Raw genomic sequence first — 20,430 nt, 5'->3', positions numbered from 1 at the left:
ATTCTCATTATACGGTAAATTAGTAAAACTGTTTTTTGTTTTGTAAGCATGTTTAAGTTAATATGGTAAAGTTACTGATGTTAAATATTCACTTACTATGAAAAGCTTATTTTTAAAAATTCTAATTAGCACACAGAAAGAAAGTTAAGTACTACATTCTTGTATTAATTGTATAATTTTAAAATAACAATTTCTTTCAAAGAAAGGTCAGAAAGGGCTACTTTTGGCAATGATTCCAAACAAAATCTACTCCCAACCAAAATACCAAGCCTACATATTAAGCCAGCCTCATGAGGAGAGGAAAAAGTAACCAAAGGCAGCTCCTGAAAGGAACTTCTTACTTCAAGCTCCAGGCCCATAAACACTGAGTGGGCAAGGATGAACCTGGAGGACATTATGCTAAAGGAAATAAACTAGACACAGAAAGAAAAATACTACACGGTCCCACTTATACCTGGAATCTAGCAGAGAATAGGATCATGGTTACCAGTGTCAGGAAGGTGAGATGTTGGCCAAAGATTCCAGTTGTGTAGAATGCGTTAAGTCTAGAGACCTAATATACAGCATGATGACTGTACTTAATAAAACTGTTCTGAATACTGGAAATTTGCTAAGAGAATAGATTTCAGGTTCTCTCACCACACGCACACACAAAGTGCTAACTGTAAGGAGAACATATGTTAATTAGCTTGACTGTAGTAATCATTTCACTGTGTATATGTATATCAAATCATCATGTTGTACAACTTAAATACATACTTTTTATTTAAAAAAAAAAAGAAAAAGATTGAGTAGACAAATGTCATTTCCTGACATACCCCGGCTTCTGAAAGTCCAGCCAAGCCAAACGTGTGGTTCTGCATAATAGCCGTGAACCCTTACCCATCACCGTTCAGCTCTGAACGTCAGTCCTGGAAACACAACCTGGTGAACAGCAGTAGTTGTTCTTATCTGAGGACACAGTGCCTTCCATATTAGAGATCAACCTCTAAGACGCTGATAATTTATAACTCACACAAATGAAATAAAAATGAGTAAAAACCTAAACTCAACCAGGGCAACAGGCATCTCCAAATACTTCCAAGTACCTTGCACCGGAATACCTACTACCTACTCTTCTCTTAAAAACATAATATACTAAGTTACAACCTATTTATAAAAAATTTTAGTTCATTTAATACCTACACTGAAATATTGTCAACCCTTGGTTTAACTGTCAGAGGGAGTCACTCAGCACTGTGGCCCATTGGCACATCTCGTCCGTATCAGTAGTTCCCAAGCTTTTGGATTTCACAAAGAAGACTATTCACAACCACAAAAACTTGTAAAGTCATACTTTCAGGGTAAAATATTTTTGAATTGAAAACAGTTACCTTTAAGAAACTCACTATGTTGCCTGTTTCTGTCTTCTTCCCTCAGACCCAGAGATGCTCTAGTTACATGATCCATCCCCATCTGCTGGCTCTGGCCAAGGGGGCATCTTTCTCTCTGCTTGTTGATTAGGTTGAGACAGGGCTGCATCTGAGGCTCAGGCATGGCTCTGTTGGTACCTCTACTCCATCATGCCTTGCTGTCTGCTCAGGGAAGCTGAGAATAAGATCCCCAGGGTCTGGGAACCCAGTGCAGCATGATTTGAGTTTAGATAGGGCTTTCCTAGTGGGCTGCTTCTGTCATCTTCCAAGACTCTTTGCTAGTGTTCATCTCAGCTGAAGAACTGGTACAGGGTGCAAATTGGGGCACTGAGAAGAGGGGTAAAACAGGCATTAGAAAAAAACAATGGAAAGAGATTTGATTTCTAAACTATAAAAACACACCTCAGAATAGGGAGTTACGTTTTGATAACATGGAATTTCAGATAGATAGAATTCATACGTAATGGCTGTATGTCTTTCTCATATTTCCTTCTTTACACATATTTCCCAGTTTGTTTACATTATTTTATTTCATTATACTCTATCATATGGAAAACATATTTTTAGCTTGTTTTGCCCTCTTCTTTCTGTATTTTTCCTAGAGTGGTAAAAATGTCACACAAACATGCACACACCACGCATATACATCAACTTATGGTATCAAACCTTTACAATCCTACGCCAGTACTTTGTCATTCCAGAGAACTTTGGACATATGTACTTTATCTATAAGGTGTTTAATTTCTACCCTGTTTTTATGAGAGATCAAAGCCTAAACGTGTGCCTAGATAAAAACTGAAATTTCAGGACTCCAAAATGTTAACCTATATTTTGCTTTAAATGTTGGAGTTAAAAGTGACCTAGATAAAACCCATTTTGTTGAGCTTTTTAAAGTCAGTGATAACGAGTTAGAAAATGATTAATCACCTGCATATTGTAAAGTACCATCACTGTTATTAATACTGGAAATATCCTATAAGACACAGTTTTACATACGTGAAGTATAAGTGAACAGTATTAAGACTGACATATCACCTGGGTAATAGCCGACTTTCATCAGATTTGGACGTACTACTAGGATGAATAATAATTAAAATATATACCTAATCGCTGCCTGTCTGTCGGTAGTGCTAATTGCTGTCATTGAAAAGACTGAATTGTTTAAGAAAAAGAGAGAGAAAGAGAAAGTCATTCTTCATTGACGCTATCTGCCTGTATCATTGGGAGCCTATTTTTAGTACCTATAGAAGTCATGATTTTTGAATTTATTAGGGGTTGTGATGAATGATAAAACAAATCATCCATTTACATATCTTGACACTGCTTTGGAGAATACTTATTTCTTACAAGCAAGTGTCACATTGTATATAAAAGCTGGCTAATTGTGTGCTAATCTTCTGCATTATCTAGAACTCTCTGATGTGGTATTCTATCAATAGTAATATTAATTTTACTTATTTCAGATGTATGAAATATCTTCTAAAACCCCATTTCTTTTATAATTCCTTCCCTCTTACATTGTATAATTTTGCATTCAGCTGCTAATTAAGATTAGGAGTGCAAGTTATAGAATACATATCCACTTTAAACCATCAAGCTTTTGTAATACATGAAAATAGTAATATTTTATCCATTTTAAATGTAAAAAGAGAGAAAGCATTTAAGAACATTACTAGATGTTGTGTTTGTTTTCATGGTTTTTTTTTTTTTTCCACACAGTTCAATAGTTTCATTGATCTACTGTTTCTTACAAAAATCTGCCATGCTTTGTGAACTTCACTTTCTAATCTCATACAGCAACCCTTCCTTTATGTTATTCCTGCTCTCCCTGGTCCCAGAACAGTAGGGTTGCCTTGACAAATCTATTCAAAAGCCATTCCTTGGCCTTTATTGGTGGGGACTGGGGCCTTTGAAATTCTCTCCTCACTGCAACACAGCTGACATCTTCTTCCAGACAGAATGAATTAAGGAAATACAATAAGACACTTGATCTACCAGTCAAGGATCTTTCCACAGTGAGGACGGATTCCATGGTGCACAACCAGGACAGCAAGCATCTAAAAATACACAATACATGCTTGTTTACCAGAATAGCAATCAGCGATTTTTTCAACATGATTGATAGGATGATTTCTTTCAAAATAAAATCTGTCTGGAAATTCAGTGTGTGTGTGTGTGTGTGTGTGTGTGTGTTGGAAATTTTTTTAAAGCCATATGAGGTTAATCACATTTTTTAAGCCAGACTTCAAATACAGACTTACAATGTATGGAAGAAATACAGATTATTTTTATTTCATTTGTCTGAGTTGTAATTCATCATTATCTTAGAGGTTAAGCTTTAATCTTGAAAGCTTTGTGTCCTCAGACACACAGCTACAATTCACCAGGTTGTGTTTCTCTTGAATTGTTTGATACAGCCTTCATTGAAATAGGTTGAAGAAAAACTTTTAAAGTAGTATATTTATACTGGCCAAATTTTGAGAAGTAATTATGAAATGTATTTCTACTACTACAAAGACAAAGAATATTGTTTTAATAGTCTCATTCTCTACCGACTGAGCTAGCCGGGCGACTTGTTTTAAAATGTAAATATTCTTTCACGTATTCAAATTAATAGTTATTTCCATCTAAAAGTTAAAAATGGACACCCTTTTCAATTTCCCTTAATTAAAATCCTAGCTGTCTCTTATGAGCATATTGCATCGTCATTCACAGAGGTTACATGTCTTCTTAATATCAGCACAGATAATTTGCTGGATTGTAGAAGATAAACTTTTTTCTACAGTCATGTTGGTCATGAATGATTACTGACTATGTACATAAGAGAACTTTTTACAGTGTATGGAAAATAGAGTATACTTATAGTGGTTGGTTATATTGGATAAATTAATCTCTGCAGCCTAGTAAATTGGTCTTGCCTTAAATTATGTTTCAGCAGAACATTGTCTCTATTACATTGCAGAACTGTTGTAACTGGGTCTCCAGCTCAGAACCATTAGACACATCAGTGGAGTCCATGCTGCCTGACTGCCCCCGAGTTTCAGCAGGTATGTGTTTGATGGGAAATGTATGGGGTGGTTTTCTTAAGGTGCAAAAATATGCTAATGAAATGTGGAATTCTGTTTTGCAAATTAAGCATCTTGTTCTGCCTTGAATCTTTGAATGAATTATTGGTAACCTATAGCGTAGGTCTGATCCATGACCAGAACTGCGTTAAGTAACTGAAGATGCTTACCAACGAACTCGTGAAGACGAGTAAGTGAAACAACTTGAGAGTAATATTGACATTTGCTGTTGAAGCTTAAGGAGACAGGATGTACATGAATTAAAGGTTGATTAAGACAGGGACTGGATAGCAGTACAGGACCTCAGAGTATTTGTCTCTGATTGATTACCAACTCATTGATACAATAGGTGGTCAAGAGTTCAGAGAAAGAGACTGTTGTGACCTAGAGTCTAGAAAAGCTTCTCATGTAGAAGATTTTGGCTGGACCTTGTGTGTTAGATAGGATTTGGATTGTAGAAAGACATGCAGGATGGTATTCTAGCCAAAAGAAGCAGAGCAAGGTAAGGAGTAAGGGCTGGAATGGACCTGAAGATGTTCACAGGGAACTAAGGTTAAGACTGGCCTGTGTTTTGAAAGAAAAGAGGTAAAATGGGGTAAGCACCTCAGGAAGCAGGTGGGCTCCAGACCGTTTAAGACTGACATTGATTCCAGCCTACAGGATTTATATGTTAGTCTCTAATCTCTAGGGAAGAGAGAGTGACATTTTTCATTGCTTTCTGATTGTGGCTTCCACAATTGCCAACCAGTTTTGATGGTAAACACAAAGTGGGCAATGGTGTCTGGTTATGGTACAGAATAGAAATGGGCTTGCTTTGGTCATAGATGCCAAAGAATGAGCAGAAGTTTTGAACATGAACTACTCCATATAACAACCATGGGGGATAGCTAATCACTAAGTACTTAATGGTGCAGACGTGTCTGTATACTTGAAGGGAATGATTTGGAGAACAGTTCAACTACTAGATAAAGAAGTATCATTATTAACTAAATTTCACGGGAACTGTACTTCACCATTATTATAACTATACTTTTCTGGTCTGTCAATCAGGGTTCAGTTAGAGAAACAGACTGCTAGGAAATATATATGCTACAATATGTGTGTATGTGTGAGTGTGTGTGTGTGTGTGTGTGTACATTAAGTACAGTATATTTCCTGTATCATCAGTGGTTATGTTCCGTAAACTCTCTGATAGCACTGAATTAGTGAATACTGAATCATTGCTCCTAGGGAAAATACAGGGTTAGGTTCCAAACTGCAAGCTTCTGGTCACAACATTTTCATCAACCAGTCAGTATATAACTTTGTTTTATGAATATTTCTGTTTAAAGGCACCTTATGTAATATAGATTCCTGATTCACTAATGTTGAACTCACAGCTAACAGCACTGGAACTCATGCCTGAATGAAGTTTTTCTAACACACTGATTTTCTCCATAAAACACATCACAGTCTTCTTGAGCTTAGGGACACTAAATAACACTTCAGTACTGTAGTTGGGCACCATTTCAAAGAGTAAAATCACCAACAAAAGCATGAAAATGTGAAAAACATGGCAGTAAGTAGTCTGCAAAAAGGACACTTGTTTACAGTACAAGGACTGAAACAAGAAGGCAAAGCATGGCCTTGTTCTTAGTTAGGAATGTGCATGTTGAGCAACTGAAACTTTTCACCACTCTACACATGCACATATCCACAAATGACCACAAAAGTGCCATGAGTATTGACTTGGGGGCTTACAAATAAATTTTATTAAGTAGGTAAATTCACAAATATGGACCCCACAAATAATGAGGGTGGACTATACATAGTAAAGGATTTGTTACAGAGATTTGACCTGGGATTTGACCAGAGCTGGCTGTCTCTGTAAGAATATTGATTTTGCATGCAATGCTGGAGCTTGAGTTTACAGAGCAGGGAGTTAAGTGAAGATGTTAAGTAAAGGGGTAAGTCCACGAGGATGGACTTAAATCCATGTCAGTTCTTGTGGCCTCTGCCCTTTGTGGTGTGGGTGCCCTGTCGAAGCCAGTGCCCTTTGTCATGGAGCTAACCAGGTGCACAACTGGCCAGGAGTCATCGCCGCTGGAGGAGAATCCAGGGTAGGATGGATACAATCCTGGCCCCTGCCTCAGGCCACCAAATGAACCAGCAGATAAACAACATGTGGGAGCTCAAAATGGCTGCTGCTTCATTTTAACCCTCCAAATTTCTCACAGAAATCTCCATTGTGAAACATCCTAACCCAAAACATACAGTTTGAAAAGAAATTTTGCTAGGTTGAAATGTAGTTCAACCTAGCCAAAGTGACACATTACAGAGCCTCCACGGTCCACTCCTTGTCAAGTCGGCACTCATCTACATCCCCTTAAACCGGACTTAATCACCAAATAAAGGCATTAATGAAGTCATGCTTCCACCTAACAAGATACAGCTATCCCATGTACAACTGAAAACACACTAGAAGAGGATACAAAGCCCCTGTTTTGTCCTTGATTGATGTTTATTCTTCTCATCTTTGGTATCTTTTAATTTAAATACTGAGAGATAAAGCTAATTACTATTGACACATCTTACATGTGACAATAAGGTAATAAGAGAGATGAAAACAAAAATATGTGTTGCATACATACTCATATCAAAATGAGGAAGAAATACTCATAACTATTACATTCCTCATTTTTGCAACTGGTCATGTAGTTTTATCTGGTAAGTGTAACTACCTTCAATCCATATTCTGTTTGCTCTCAGCAAGTGTCTCAACTGGTCATGGTTCCTTGCCTTGTGAGATGACCCGTGTCTTCATTCCTGAAGGGCCTCGGCCATTGGCAATCCTTCCTGAGTTACATTGTTGTAGTTTTCTGTTGACGTTAATCACAGGAGATATTGATGGGTGTCCTAGAGGCGTTCCTGCATTGCAGACATACTCTTCTTTACCCCACTGTATAGTAGCAACTCAGTTTTCCCTTAGTGATCAGGATCAGTCACCCCAGCCAATATAGCAGCACTTGCTGTTGCTTATTAATTCAGTGGTGTAAGGAGCCCAAAACGGCAAGATGGCAGCCTCAGCTTCCAGTTCGACGGAATCACTGCTGCGACCCCTCATCGAAGCATTTCTTCCTCTGGAACTAAGACCTTTACCCCAACAGAGCCTGAAGTCACGGGAATGGGAAGCAGCCGTTTTGCTAGTAGATCACTAATGAGAGTAAGAAGAGAAGCCAGTCCCATCTCTGCCTCTCATCCCTGGAGGTCTGGGAGAAATAGCACATGTATTAAAGTCTGATTTAGAGCAAATAACACATCTTGGAAGACATTGTCTCATCTCTGTAAGATGTTGTCACCTAGCCTGGTACCATAAGTGAGTGTTCAAAAAGTCATTCCACCGTTCTATCAAGCCTGCTGCTTAAGGATGGTGAAGAACATGGTGAGACCAGTGAATGTTGGCAGACCTCAGGCTCTTTGCTGTCCTCGTGCTTGCTCCCTCTGATGGAAGCCAGCTGCCATGGTGGGAGCTGCTCCTTGGAGAGGCCCACGTGACAAGGAACTGGTGTCTCCGGCCATGAGCCAGTGAGGACCTGAAGTCTGCCAACAGCCACCTTGGAAGGGGATCACCTCCCATTTGAGCCTTGAGAGGACTGCAACCTCAACCAACACCTTGACGGTGTTTTTGTGAGAGACCCTGAGCCAGATACCTAGCCACACCACACTCAGATCCCCACCCACAGAAACTGTGACTGATAAAGGTGTATTGTTTTAAGCTGCCAATTTTGGGTGTGATTTGTTGACAGCAGTAGATAATTAATACAAGTTTAAACTTCAACTCTGGCGGTCACTCAAGCCTAAGTAGAAAACAACTTAACTTTTTTTGAGACTTAAGCTTTTGTAAGATTCATCTTTTGTCTGTTATCTTGGGTTTTGCTAGCAACTCTTTCAAAAAGGCACTAAAAAGTTCTTTGAAGACAATTCATTCTTACCCTGCTTCTCCAATACTTCATTAGACTTTGCTATACAGTTTATCAGAGATAAGCTATTAAGTTTCTTTTTTATCACACTCATTTGATCTTACACTAAGTCGCCTCACTATTCGACTCTTCTCTGACCAAATCTTTCTTAAGACAGAACTTGCTACTTTCTGTAACCTTCTGTTCCCTGTGGGTTTTTATTCCAACAAATTCGGCTTAAGTCAGGAGGAGATTTCTTATACATTCCCCAATAAATACAGTTATTCCCCACTTTTTGAAAGTTCACTTTATGCCACTTGACTTTTATGAAAGATCTCCATTGGTTTTCCTGTTTTCCCTAACTGGAAGAAATTTGAAGAGGATTTTTGCTCTTATGAAGAAAAGTGAAAGCAAAAATGCATTCAGCATTTGCTTGCAGGGGGCTGTTACAGAGGCAGCAAGTACCTGGAGTAGCGAGAGTGGCATCACCAAGCTCCTCCCCCAGGAACTACACTCCACATCTCAGCATCAAGCAGCCATAGCTTTCAGCTGTGCCTGTGAGCATCTGTGCCTTAACTCGATTTATTTGGGGCATCCATTAGCAAAATGTGTCCTAAAGTAATTGCTTCTTTGCTTTACGCCATTTTGGCTTACGTAAAGTTTCATAGGAGTGCTGTACTTTCAGATAGTAGGGGAAACCTGTATCCATTTATTTCTCAAATATTTACTCAGCACTTATGTTCCAGGTAGTGCTCTGGAAGCTGGGACACAGCAATGAACAAGAGCTTATAATGACTATCTTTTTTTCCCCGAAAAAGATGTTTTAAAAAAGAACTGTTTCCTGGCCCTCTGCTAGGAGGAAGTAGCTTCCTCCTTTTGAAGCTGGCATCAACACTAGGTTGCACCAAATGAGAGAAGAGGGCCAGTAAGCCCAGCATTTTCCATACCGACTTATAAAAACTGAACAGTTTTTAATCAAAATCGCTGATTTCCCTCAGAGTCCTTAAAAAATAATGAACAGTTTTATGATGTGATCAACATTACTATGACGTGATCAAAATGGAATTTTAAAGAAGATTAGTTTAGTAAATGAATAAAAGAGAGGAGCAAGCATCTGGAGGCAGTAGACTCAGCAGGCTGTGACAGTAAAGCCAGTATACATGGTTGATGGCATGAACGGGAGTGGCGGCAATGGGACTGGAGAGGATAGGAGAGCTGTAACAGGTATGACTTGGGAAGAACCTACATGCCTTGATGATAAATAGACAGGACGTGGAGGCTGAGGGAAGGGAGGAGACAATGATAAGCTCCAATGAGAAGTAACTGGGACAAGAGGGGAGCAAAAGGGGGAAATTAATTAAGAGCAAGAATGATTAAATTGTTTTATGACCTGTTTAATTGAAATGACAGCAATTGAGGTGATGGCAGGAAATTCAGATAGAAATACAAAAGGTTGTTAAAGCACCTTTGACACACCTGAAGTTCTGTGATCAATAATCCTATTATTGTAATTTGAAATGTTGATATTGTTTGAAAATTTCAGTATGTGTACTGACCACAAGTTAGTAATGGATGTCCAGACTATCCATTCAATTTAGTGAAGTCTTTTTTTCCAGATTTCTAAATTATGAAGGGTTTTTTTTCTCATTACAATATACTTTTTACCTTTTGACTAAGAATTTCATTGTCAAAGCAGAAAAATTACCTGTAAAAATACGTACTCATTTAATCCCAAATTTTTTCCTCTATTACTAAATATGTTTCCTTTTACCCAAAAAATAGATCCAATGCTCATAATAGCTCCATTTTATGAATGTTATTTACCTATGAATATTTTTAAAGCAGGTACAGTAAAATTTTTGAATTATACTTAAAATACCACTGATAATTATTTTCAGTAGAGTCATACTGTTTTTATTTCTCTTTTGAAAGCAAGTGTAATACTTGTAATAATGTCACATTTAAGAGTTGGCAGTGTTGTACCTTATACTTAAAATGAAGTTGACTTTTCAGTTATTATAACATATTATGAATAGTGGATATTTGAGGCATCTCAAATACATGTCAAGTCACTGGTTCCCTCACTTTTTTCTGTTAATGGTGTTTCATACTGGTAGAAACAGCTGTTTAAAAACAGTGTTATTCAGAGAAATATATAATAGGTTAATAAGATCTATGTTTATTCTATAGCCCATATTTTGGTTGTTTATATGTTTGTTATAAAATGGCAACAGCATATGTCTGCCTCACTTAACTTGTAGAAATGTTATGAGGACAACTTTTTGGTATCTGAAGGGCTATTTTAAGTTCACCAGGAAGAAGGCACTGTAAAAATGTAATGTGATACTGTATATTCTCATTAGGCATTTTAGAATTTAAGGTTATCCTTTATTTTAAAAGGATTATTGGTTATTTTAACCCTATAGGATTGGGGAAAGCGTTTGCAGAGAGATATTCCCCCTTCCACTTCCCTGTCTCCAATTCTGTTTTGAAACAGCAAATAACTAATTCATGTTTTTCTATGTTCTCTGTGACATCGATAAGTGTAGTAAAACCAGAGTCACAGGAAGATAGAAAATATAGTGAAGAAATCAAAAGGAAAACTAATAGTCGAAAGAAAAATGTTCAGTAGGACGTAGAAATCTGGAAACAATAAAGCTGAAAGAAACGGGGGTAGAAGTAAAGATGAAATCAGAAATGATGTTATATCCTGTTACTTCTCCCCCGAAAGAGCTAATATCATTTTTTACAGTTTTTGACTGTGCGTTAAGAGGCATTCTTCCAGGGTGAAAGGAAAGCCAAACATATATGTTTGAAAATAGACAAGGTTACAGAGCTTTGATACCTTCTGACTTCTTACAAGTCCGGGCACAGCTGGCTTCGGCCGGCACATGACTGACAGACGGCTCTTTCCCGGCCGGTTCCCGGCGGGGCCCGCTGTGGGTCAGTGCTTCTGCTCAGGCGCACGCGCAGTCAGCCCCTCCCAGCGTGCTCCCGGGCTCCCCAGGCACCTTGCTTTCAGTCTGCGCGCCTTCCGTCAGCAAGAACTCGCTGTGGACCAGACGTGACTCCAGGTGCAGGGACATAGCCGTGAATTACACCAGGTAAAGGTCCCGCGGAGGGCTTACCTTCTAGTAGGAGAGACAGACAATCAACAAGATAAATAAGTGAAGTATATATGTAGTGTGTTGGGTAGTAGTCGTTGGGGGGAGAACCAGCGGGAAGAGGGAACAGAATTAAGTATGTGTGTGTGGAGGGGAGGATTTGAAGTTTTAGGAAGTTGGCCAGGGAAGGTCTCTCTGAGATGACATTTCTAGTATTGTCCTTCTAGCCCTGGTCTTTGCCTGTCTGACCTTAGGGATGTTTTTCCAAGACTTCAGGGGATCTGCTCAGCTCTGAAATCTGCGCCCTTCTTCCCTCCTAGCAGTCTCTTGTTCTGGATTCGTGAAATGCTGACGGTCTCATCAGATCTACTTTAGCAGTCCTCTAAGGCTTATGGTGACCATAAAGTGTAGTTACCAGCACATAGTTAAAGTTATTCCACTCTTCCTTAAGCAACACATATAGAAAAGTGTAAGATTTGTATGGCACTCTGGAGTTCACAGACAGGGTTGCTTGTGCCCAGAGGTGGATGGACAGAGCTCCTCCTGGCTGAGCTGAAGGGTGAGGGGATCAGTATTTTCACATGCCTGTGACTCTTGCGCACCAGGCGCACAGGATAGGAAGTTTTTTCCACCTACCATTAAGGAAATTTACTTAAACTGTATCTAGATGTCTGATACCTGTCAACGTATTTCCTGCCAGAACTTGTATCCTCATTTTTTCTCACCCTTGTCATGGTTTGAGGTAGACTTCTGTCTGTTCTTCCAGCTTACTTAGAGCACTTGTTGTAAATCTGAGCACCTCAAAATTTAGAAAGATAACAGTATAAATGTTTAAAAAGGAGAAGAAAAGAAAAGGGGAGAGGGTAAAAGAACCATCGTAGATGTCTTAGGAGTTAAGAATTAAACTTGAAATGTACTAATATTTAGATGATGCTGTCTGGTTCTGGATGTAGAAGGAGGCCATTGATAAAGTACACCTGTCAAGCCCCTTCCCCACCAGAACAGAAACTGGAACATTAGCCATTTCCAGGTGAATCTGAATTGTCGAAAACCTGCAACTGTAACCCTAATTATTCTTGGCTTAAGTAGTCCAGATTGAATGTTTACACTGACTGAAATTACTGAATATTTGCTAAATATTCACTTCACTTTATTGCTGAAAATATGTCTTGAGGAAATGGCATTAAAAGTTGTATCTTTTCTTTGTTAGTGAACAATCACTTCTTTCTAAAGATAGCGGTGGAAAATCAACATTAATTGCTTCTAGAATGTGGTATCATTCAGAATGTGTAGACAAGTTGTGTTATCTAATGTATTTTTAGACATAGCTCAAAATAATTGGGTAATTGAAAGTCTATACTTTGCCTTGTAAACAGACTTGAAAATTCAAGGCATATTAGCATGTATGATACTGTACCACTTTTTGACTACGTGTACTGCTCAAGAATTCTAGCATTCCTCTTTCTTCCATTCAGAGAATATCTATTCTAATTCTTAAAGTGGTATTTTCATTAACTAAATAGCATTTTTCAGGCAGTTTGTGTTCATTGTTGTAGAACTGGCCTTGCAGCTGTTATTCATCAGTGACTTTCCCTGTTCATTGTTTGGTGTTACCTTATAATTAATAGTTAATACAAGGGATGTATGTTCTAAAAGTTGACCACTAGAAACGCTTGTGCTTTCAGTGAATCATTCATTATAATTAGCTGGAATCAGGAACTTTGGGGAAATAATGGATGAGAGAATCATTTAAAATAAACTAGCTAAACATATGATATTTATGTAGATCACCAACATTTGCCCTCATTTTATATATATGTATACATACACACACATATACATACATACGCTTAATCAGGTCCAGTATTATCCTGTGATTTTGACTCTTTCAGTTTTCTAGTAATCACATTGAATATAAGTAGTCTTACTCCAGAAATCTCAGTTTTTTAAAAAAATTAAAAATAGCCACCATGATTTTTTTTACAGCTTTCTGAACCAATTTGTGAAAAATCCTTCAAAGAATTTGGCAGTAAAGGTGGCAACTCCCTTTTACTGAACTAACTCTTCCCTTTAAAGATAAAAAAAATTTTAAAACTCATTATTTTAGAACTCTCCTTTTTTTTAATTTATATCTTTTTTGGTAGGGGGTAGTAATTAGGTTTGTTTGTTTGTTTATTATTATTATTTAATGGAGGTACTGGGGATGGAACCCAGGACCTTATGCTGCATGCTAAGCACATACTCTGTACCACTGAGCTGTGCCCTCCCCTCTTAAACTAATTTTTTAGAATGCTTTTGGATAAATAACTGAATAATATGAATTTGTATTTGTTCTTGAAATTTATAAATTATGAGTTAATTTGTGAGAGATTACTTTTACAGTTCCCATAGCAGTGTCTCATGGCGCTTAATGCTATGTCCCTAGTTAGAAAAGTAAGTTGAGACCAGTGGTACCTAAGACAGAAATTTTCTTTTTCTTTTTCTTTTTTTTCTTTTTTTTTTAACTGTATATTAAGTATTGATCTCCCTTTCCATGGCTGGCTGTGCTTCACTTGTCCTCTGTTTCTCCTTCCCTCTGTCAGCTATCTGGGTCACTGCTCTCGAGGGCTCTCCTTGGGTCTTTATATTGCCTTCTGACTCTCTCTCTGTCATCTGGTTTTTTGTCTGTGTGTGACTTTTCTTACAGTTTGTGTCTCCTGTGTCTTCCTGGCTTCCGTCTACCCCACCTAGAGATTCTTTGTCCTACAGCCTGTGGAATCACGTCTACCCCAGATCACAGTCTCTGCCTGCCCCTTCCTGACCTGTGTGGTTTGCCTGGATCCACTGCCCTTCACTTCTGTTTGACCAAACGTGTGATATGTGCCTCCCATCTAACCCTCCCTGCCTACTCTGACTTGTCACAGACACACATCAAGTCACCAGCAGTAAATCAGTCTGCTGGCAAAAAATACCCCCAAAACATACCCCTTAAGAGAAATGGCATTGCCTTCTAATAGTGATTCAGAACATCTAAAATATTCTTTGGTACTGAAATAAAAATTCAAAGTGAACGTTAGGCACTATAGACAGGTCAAATATTTTTTATTTTTAAAATCTTAAGATGTTCTAATTTGATTATCAGCACTTTAAAAGCAGGGTTTTTTAAATTTTTTATTAAATCGTAGTTCTTAAAACACAGTCCTTCTTTAAAGGAAAATAGTTTTGTTTAATGAAAAATTTTGAGAGATAATTTGATAGATGACTTCAGCTTTTAGGTATTAACATTGATTTAACTGATATACAGTATCTAAATATTCTTTGAGACTAGGTACTAGTATTTCTGTTCATATTGTCTGTTAATATCCCCTTTAACCATACATATTTCACCCCAAGTATTCAATATGTTCTACTAATAATAATTAAATCATATAAGCACTAGTTTATATAAGTTTTGAATCTCATGGCATAATCTTTGACAAAATTCAGTTGTATTACATAATTCCTTAATTTCTAAAATATTATAAAAGTTACTTGTTGAAATATTTGGGCAGATAAACATAAACATCATTTTAAACTTTGTATAGCAAAGATCTTTATAAATGAGACTTTTGTAACAGACCCTTTATTGAAATTTTCTAATAACCTTCTAAAATCAATATTGGATTCTTTTGTTTTTAGCTAATGTTTCAGATATTTTAAAAGAGCAGCATGAATTTTTTTTACTTTTATTTCATTTTAATAAATTACCTTCTAAGAAATTTAGGATTTCCTTTCCATTTTAATTTATGTGGCAAAATAGCCACACCTTTCCTGCTTAGTTTCTGGAAGGAAAGTAATTAAATTTAAAATAAGACATTGTCAATTTAAGGTCACAGATACAAATGATTAAATATAACCAATATGTGGGAAAACTATGGAACTAGATGATATGCAGATTGAACTTTATAATGAAAAGTATAGTCCCCCATGACCATTGTAGCTTAGATTTTTACAACACTTCACTTTTGAAGGTATAATCCCTCAGCATTATTTGGTTTTGCTTTTCTTCAGAAACAATATCAAGCATGTAAAATCAACATAGGCGGCAAGCCTTACATTTTAGAAAATCCAAATTTCATTATTTTCACCAATTAGTTAGTTGGTTGATTTAATTGTTTCCACTCTAATTAGAGCCTAACTCCATGTCTTACTTCAGACTTGAGTTATTTTTGGTTCTCTTGAGATGAGAAACTAACTGTAAATATGTATTCCTTATTTCCACAAAGATTTACTGAGCACTTATTATGTACTGAGCATTCATCTAGACTCTAAAGATTGCTAGACAAGATTCTTGCCTCTCAAGGAACTCATTCTCCTAAGGAAAAAAATCTTCTGTCCGTTGCAGAATTCTCTTTGTTCCTAATCAGAGGATGACTACTGAAATTGGTGAGCTGGTGAAGGACTTCTGAACCCCTTCAGGGCCCAAGAGTAACTCTTAGTTCACTGACACCCTTCTTTATTAAGTGGTACCCCACTGCTATCTAAGATTTAGTGCATCTTCTCAAAGTATCCACATTCCTTCCCTATTATTATGAGACCCTGACTTTTTACTCTAGATAAATGTTCCAAATGAATGTGTAACTTGTCACTTCAGACTCTCTAATGGTAGTAAGTCAGCATTAATGAAGAACTTTGGGTTTATCATGACTGTGAGAAAAGTGTATTCTTCCCAAATATGTGGAGAATTAATTCTATAATATGGCCAGATGAAGATCTACAATCACTCTGTCTTTAAAATGAGGATAATGCTAGTACCATTCATTGGGTCATGGTCAGAATTAAGTTGAACAATCCATACAGGACTGTCAAAATAGTACCTGGCATGTAGTAGGACTCAATAATACAGATAGTCCTCGCTTTGCATGGCTCTAATATACACAAATTTCAGTTACCATAGTTTAGTTAAGTAACACCAGTCCCCCCAAAACAAGGCTCAAATGTCAGTTACCACAATATACTAACTTTGAATAATTGCATTAGGTATAGATCTCAATGTAAATTACAGATGCACATCATGATCAGTGACCAATCCTGTCACTTCTTTCAAATCTGTCACTGACTGATTACTGCGTATCTGTTATTCAGTTCCGACACAGATAGCACTATCTGTATTTACAAAAAGAAATGGCCTGGCCAACAGAGATGAAAGTGCAGCAAAGACATGAAATGCTGGAAGTGAAATTGGAAAGCATTTAAGACGAAAAAGATGAAGATGTCCCAGAGGAAGTGATGCTGGCAAAAAACAAAAAAACAAAAAAAAACTTCACATCAAATGAACTCTCAGAGATGTTTCGTGACATTGGAAGCGAAGGATAAAATGTTGGAAGCTGACCCACACTTAGGAGTATGACAGTTTGCCAAGGCATAGAAAAGATTTGCTTGAACTGTGTCACGAGTTGTATGACAAGAAGGCAGGCACTATTCAAACTGCTCTTAATAAGTTTTTTACAAAGAAATAAAGCATCTTAATTCTCAATGTTTCTAAAGTTTTAAAATGCAGTGTACTAAATACAATTCATTTTACTATTTTTTTATTCCTCTACCCTATTTTTAATGTTTTAACAAAAAAAAAGGTCACAGCACAACCATAGGTTTTTTTCCATTGATTGTTATGATCACTTTGCCCGGTTTCAGTTTGTATGGTCATTTTTACAGTCCTACACTTCCATGCAAAGCAAGGACTTCCTGTCATTATTATTATTGTTGTTGTTGTTGTTGTTATTATTATTATAAATTATTTTATCCAACAAATCAAGGGCTACAGTTTTCAAGAAACTGTTCTTTGCTTTTCAGTACTCAAGAATTAAAAACTTTGTCATTTCTCTCCTGTTTTCTAGATTGTCTGAGTCCTGATTCTAGTCATGTCTTGTCACAGGATTACTCTCAGAGCCTCCCAGTGCATCTTCTACAGAAGTCCAGCCTTTCAGCTCCTCAGTTTTCCTGTTCTTCAGCATTCTCCCTGTTTCTTCACTCTTCTAATGTACATACGTCCCACGCTGACCTTTTCCCTTTCATTCTTCTTCCTGCTACTGTCCTATTCTCCCATATTCTCCCTGAAATCCTATCAGTTCTTTAATACATTGTCTTCCTTTCAAAATGACACCTGCCCTAGAACATATCCTTATGAGAAACTTCCATAAATTCATTGGTTTCTTATGTTTCATCTACATTTCTGTCAGTCATAAAAGACAGGTGTCTTTCTTGAATTTAAATTATTACAAGAAATTCTGCCACTCTCTTTGGCTTACTTCAGTTCATAGTTTCTTACCGAGATTCCAGGGACAATCACAGAGACCTCATACTTACGATGGCAATACCAAGGCACCAAAATCAATTAATTCGGAATCTCTTTAACAAAAAATAATTCTCACAGCTCCTGAAAGAGTTATATCCTGTAAACAGAAATTCTACTCTACTTCTCATTTACTTCTCTGAGCCCATGGCACGTCCTGAATTACTGGTTTCATTGGTCATAAGCTGTCATTTCTATTAGGTGCATTTTTACCGTGCAATGTAATAGAAAATTTTTTCGTTAAACAAGTTGTGTTTCTCCTGCTTTAAAGTGTAAGCAGAGTCCACATTTGAATGCAGAAGACAGTGACTGTACCCTGACTAGCGTAATCAATGCAAGAAGATCCTTAAAGCTTTTCTTCTGTAACAAGGGCAGACTCAGCTAAAAAGTTTGTTTAAATCCTGCTTGGCATAACAAGAACCTTTAAACTTTATCTACTTGTGCCTATCTTTGAATATACCTGACTCATCACCATAATGCCATTCGACTCAGCCCTGCTCAGCTCAACTGCTCTTCCTGCCTCATACAGATATTTTAAATTCTTCAAGGCTTCCAGCGAAGGCTGTAGAGTTTTTGGACTTAATATTATTTTACAGCACAGGAAGTTCATAGCTCCTGAATAACGCGGATCTATAAAATAAAATGGGAAGATTTTTCTCTGTGTAGTCTCTGACTATGCAGTTATGTCATATTTGTGTCATGAGCTGTCGGTTTTAAGCAACAATTATATCACAGCAGAGTCATTTTTACAATAACAAAAGAATAACAGTGAAATGAAGTAGCAACCAAAAAAACAGTCCTTCATAATCTTAATCTTAAATTAAGAAGATCAAGAAAATTCTGTGTTGGCAACACACTACATTCTGGTTTTTCTTTATGTGTTTTTTAAGAGTAAAAGCTTCTCATAATACTGTTTTCACAAATAGCTGTCCTTTCGCCTTTGTTCTTTTCCTCTGTTATCTCCTATGCAGAACAGTGCCGTCAGCTATTTTATGAATTTATCTCCTAGACCAATAAGTGATTCTTTGCAATGACCACATTGATGTGATTCACTTCTTCCATGTTATTACACCTTTAACGTCGTGTCCTTTGCCTACACCTATCAGTTTTTCCTAACTGCCTAACTTACCTTCAGTGTCTCACTTTGTTCTAGTTTTTCTACTTAAAAATCCACCCAAAGGATTGGCTGTTTCAGCATTTCTGTGTATTTTGAGGTAGTTTCAGTGAACTAAATTGGTGTGATGTGTGTTGTTAACTCTCTCAAGGTGAGGCAGGAGGCGTCTTTCCTGACTGCCCGGCTGGCACAGTTCTCCCTGGTCCCTGAGTTTCCTTCCTAGACCCAGAGACGGACTTCCCAGTGACTTTGCCTTTTGTCGTGCTCCTTGACTGATGTGGTTCTTGGGGACCTATACTTGCCCTTCTGGTGACAGTGCTTTTTACACACTGATGCCTGGTCAGTGCTCAGTTACCAGCATACCTGCAGAGTGGGAAAAACTATAAAATTAGCACCAGCTAGTCTGCTTTTGCCCTCTCTGTCTGACTTACACATTATTCTTAGATCTCCTGGTCTACTCTGTTGATTTAATTACATTCAAAAAGCATTTTTTTGAGCCTCTGCTATAGAAATGGAACTTCTCACATATTCTTGAACAATACCCTGTCTGCTCTCTGGAGCATGAACAACAGCTTTGGGAGAGATGCATTTGGAGAGAGAAGGAAGCAAAGAACACCTTCCTAGTTAATGAGATAACTGATCAACAGGATGATGTAAGTCAAAACCAGATTTCCTTCACATCCAGGTGTTTTTATGCACTTACCATCCTCAGAGCTCTGTGGATAGCTCATATGTTATGACATTGTTCAGCACATAAGTACAAAATAAATGGAATCTGTAATATCCACTGGGGAGGTTCCATATCTCCTGGGTGGGAGCTAAGACATGTTTAAAGCAGCCGACTGTTTAAAGCAGCCAGTATATCTCAGTGGAAAGGCACCAAGTTCAGAGTGGAGGGAGATCACTGTGGTCCCGAATGTATGAGCAAATCTTTTCAAAGAGATGAAGCATGAACCAAGACCTACATGGATGCTTATTATTAACTTTGCCTTCACTGTTTTCTGCTTCTTACCATTGGTGATCTTGGCAGTTGGTCAGTTGGTTTTGCCATCTTAAAATAGAGGATACTTAAGAAGAGCTTACTAACACAAATCCTGCTTTGGGGATTTCTGCTTAAAACTTAACTTTCTCTTAATTCCAAAAATCCTAATAATAGAAAACTGTTAACTTCTCTTTGGGCAAGTGTAGCTGCCCTGCTCTCCAGACAGTTTCTCTTTGCCTCCATTTAGATTATAAATACATGGGGCCTGTGACCATGTGTTTCTTATCCTTACTTTTTAATTCCCTGTGGATAAGACTGGCCTGATTCTTACATTGTAATCTAATCACTTACTAAGAGGTCTCTGTGTTTGTTGAAGGTGATGGATTAGCCTCTCAAGTGCCCCGGCCCAAACAGCGCTGGTTGTCTTGGGCATCCTGAGACCTGCCTCCCCTCATCTCTATTTCTGTTCTAGCGAAATATGCTCCTGCTTTTTTTCCCTAATCAC

The 20,430-nt window shown here is 37.6% G+C and overlaps 2 protein-coding genes across 7 annotated transcripts in view; both read left to right on the top strand.

Moving 5' to 3' along the window:
- Positions 1 to 20,430, top strand: part of ARB2A (ARB2 cotranscriptional regulator A) — a 362,742-nt gene that overhangs the window by 235,734 nt on the left and 106,578 nt on the right. For all 6 annotated transcript variants that reach the window (XM_045512561.2, XM_045512560.2, XM_010949571.3 and 3 more), the window contains one exon: positions 4,375 to 4,459. In XM_045512561.2, coding sequence (XP_045368517.1) covers positions 4,375 to 4,459 — 85 coding nt within the window. The remainder of the gene's footprint in view (positions 1 to 4,374; positions 4,460 to 20,430) is intronic.
- Positions 4,479 to 20,430, top strand: part of POU5F2 (POU domain class 5, transcription factor 2) — a 38,774-nt gene continuing 22,822 nt past the window's right edge. Inside the window, exon 1 of the mRNA XM_074360372.1 lies at positions 4,479 to 20,430. This exon is cut by the window's right edge and continues 22,822 nt beyond it. The gene's annotated coding sequence lies outside the window, so the exon portion shown is untranslated.

Source organism: Camelus bactrianus, chromosome 3 (assembly GCF_048773025.1).
Source record: "Camelus bactrianus isolate YW-2024 breed Bactrian camel chromosome 3, ASM4877302v1, whole genome shotgun sequence".
NCBI lineage: Eukaryota > Metazoa > Chordata > Mammalia > Artiodactyla > Camelidae > Camelus > Camelus bactrianus.
Note: the sequence above shows the minus strand (reverse complement) of the source record. Positions and strands in the feature narration are given on the sequence as shown.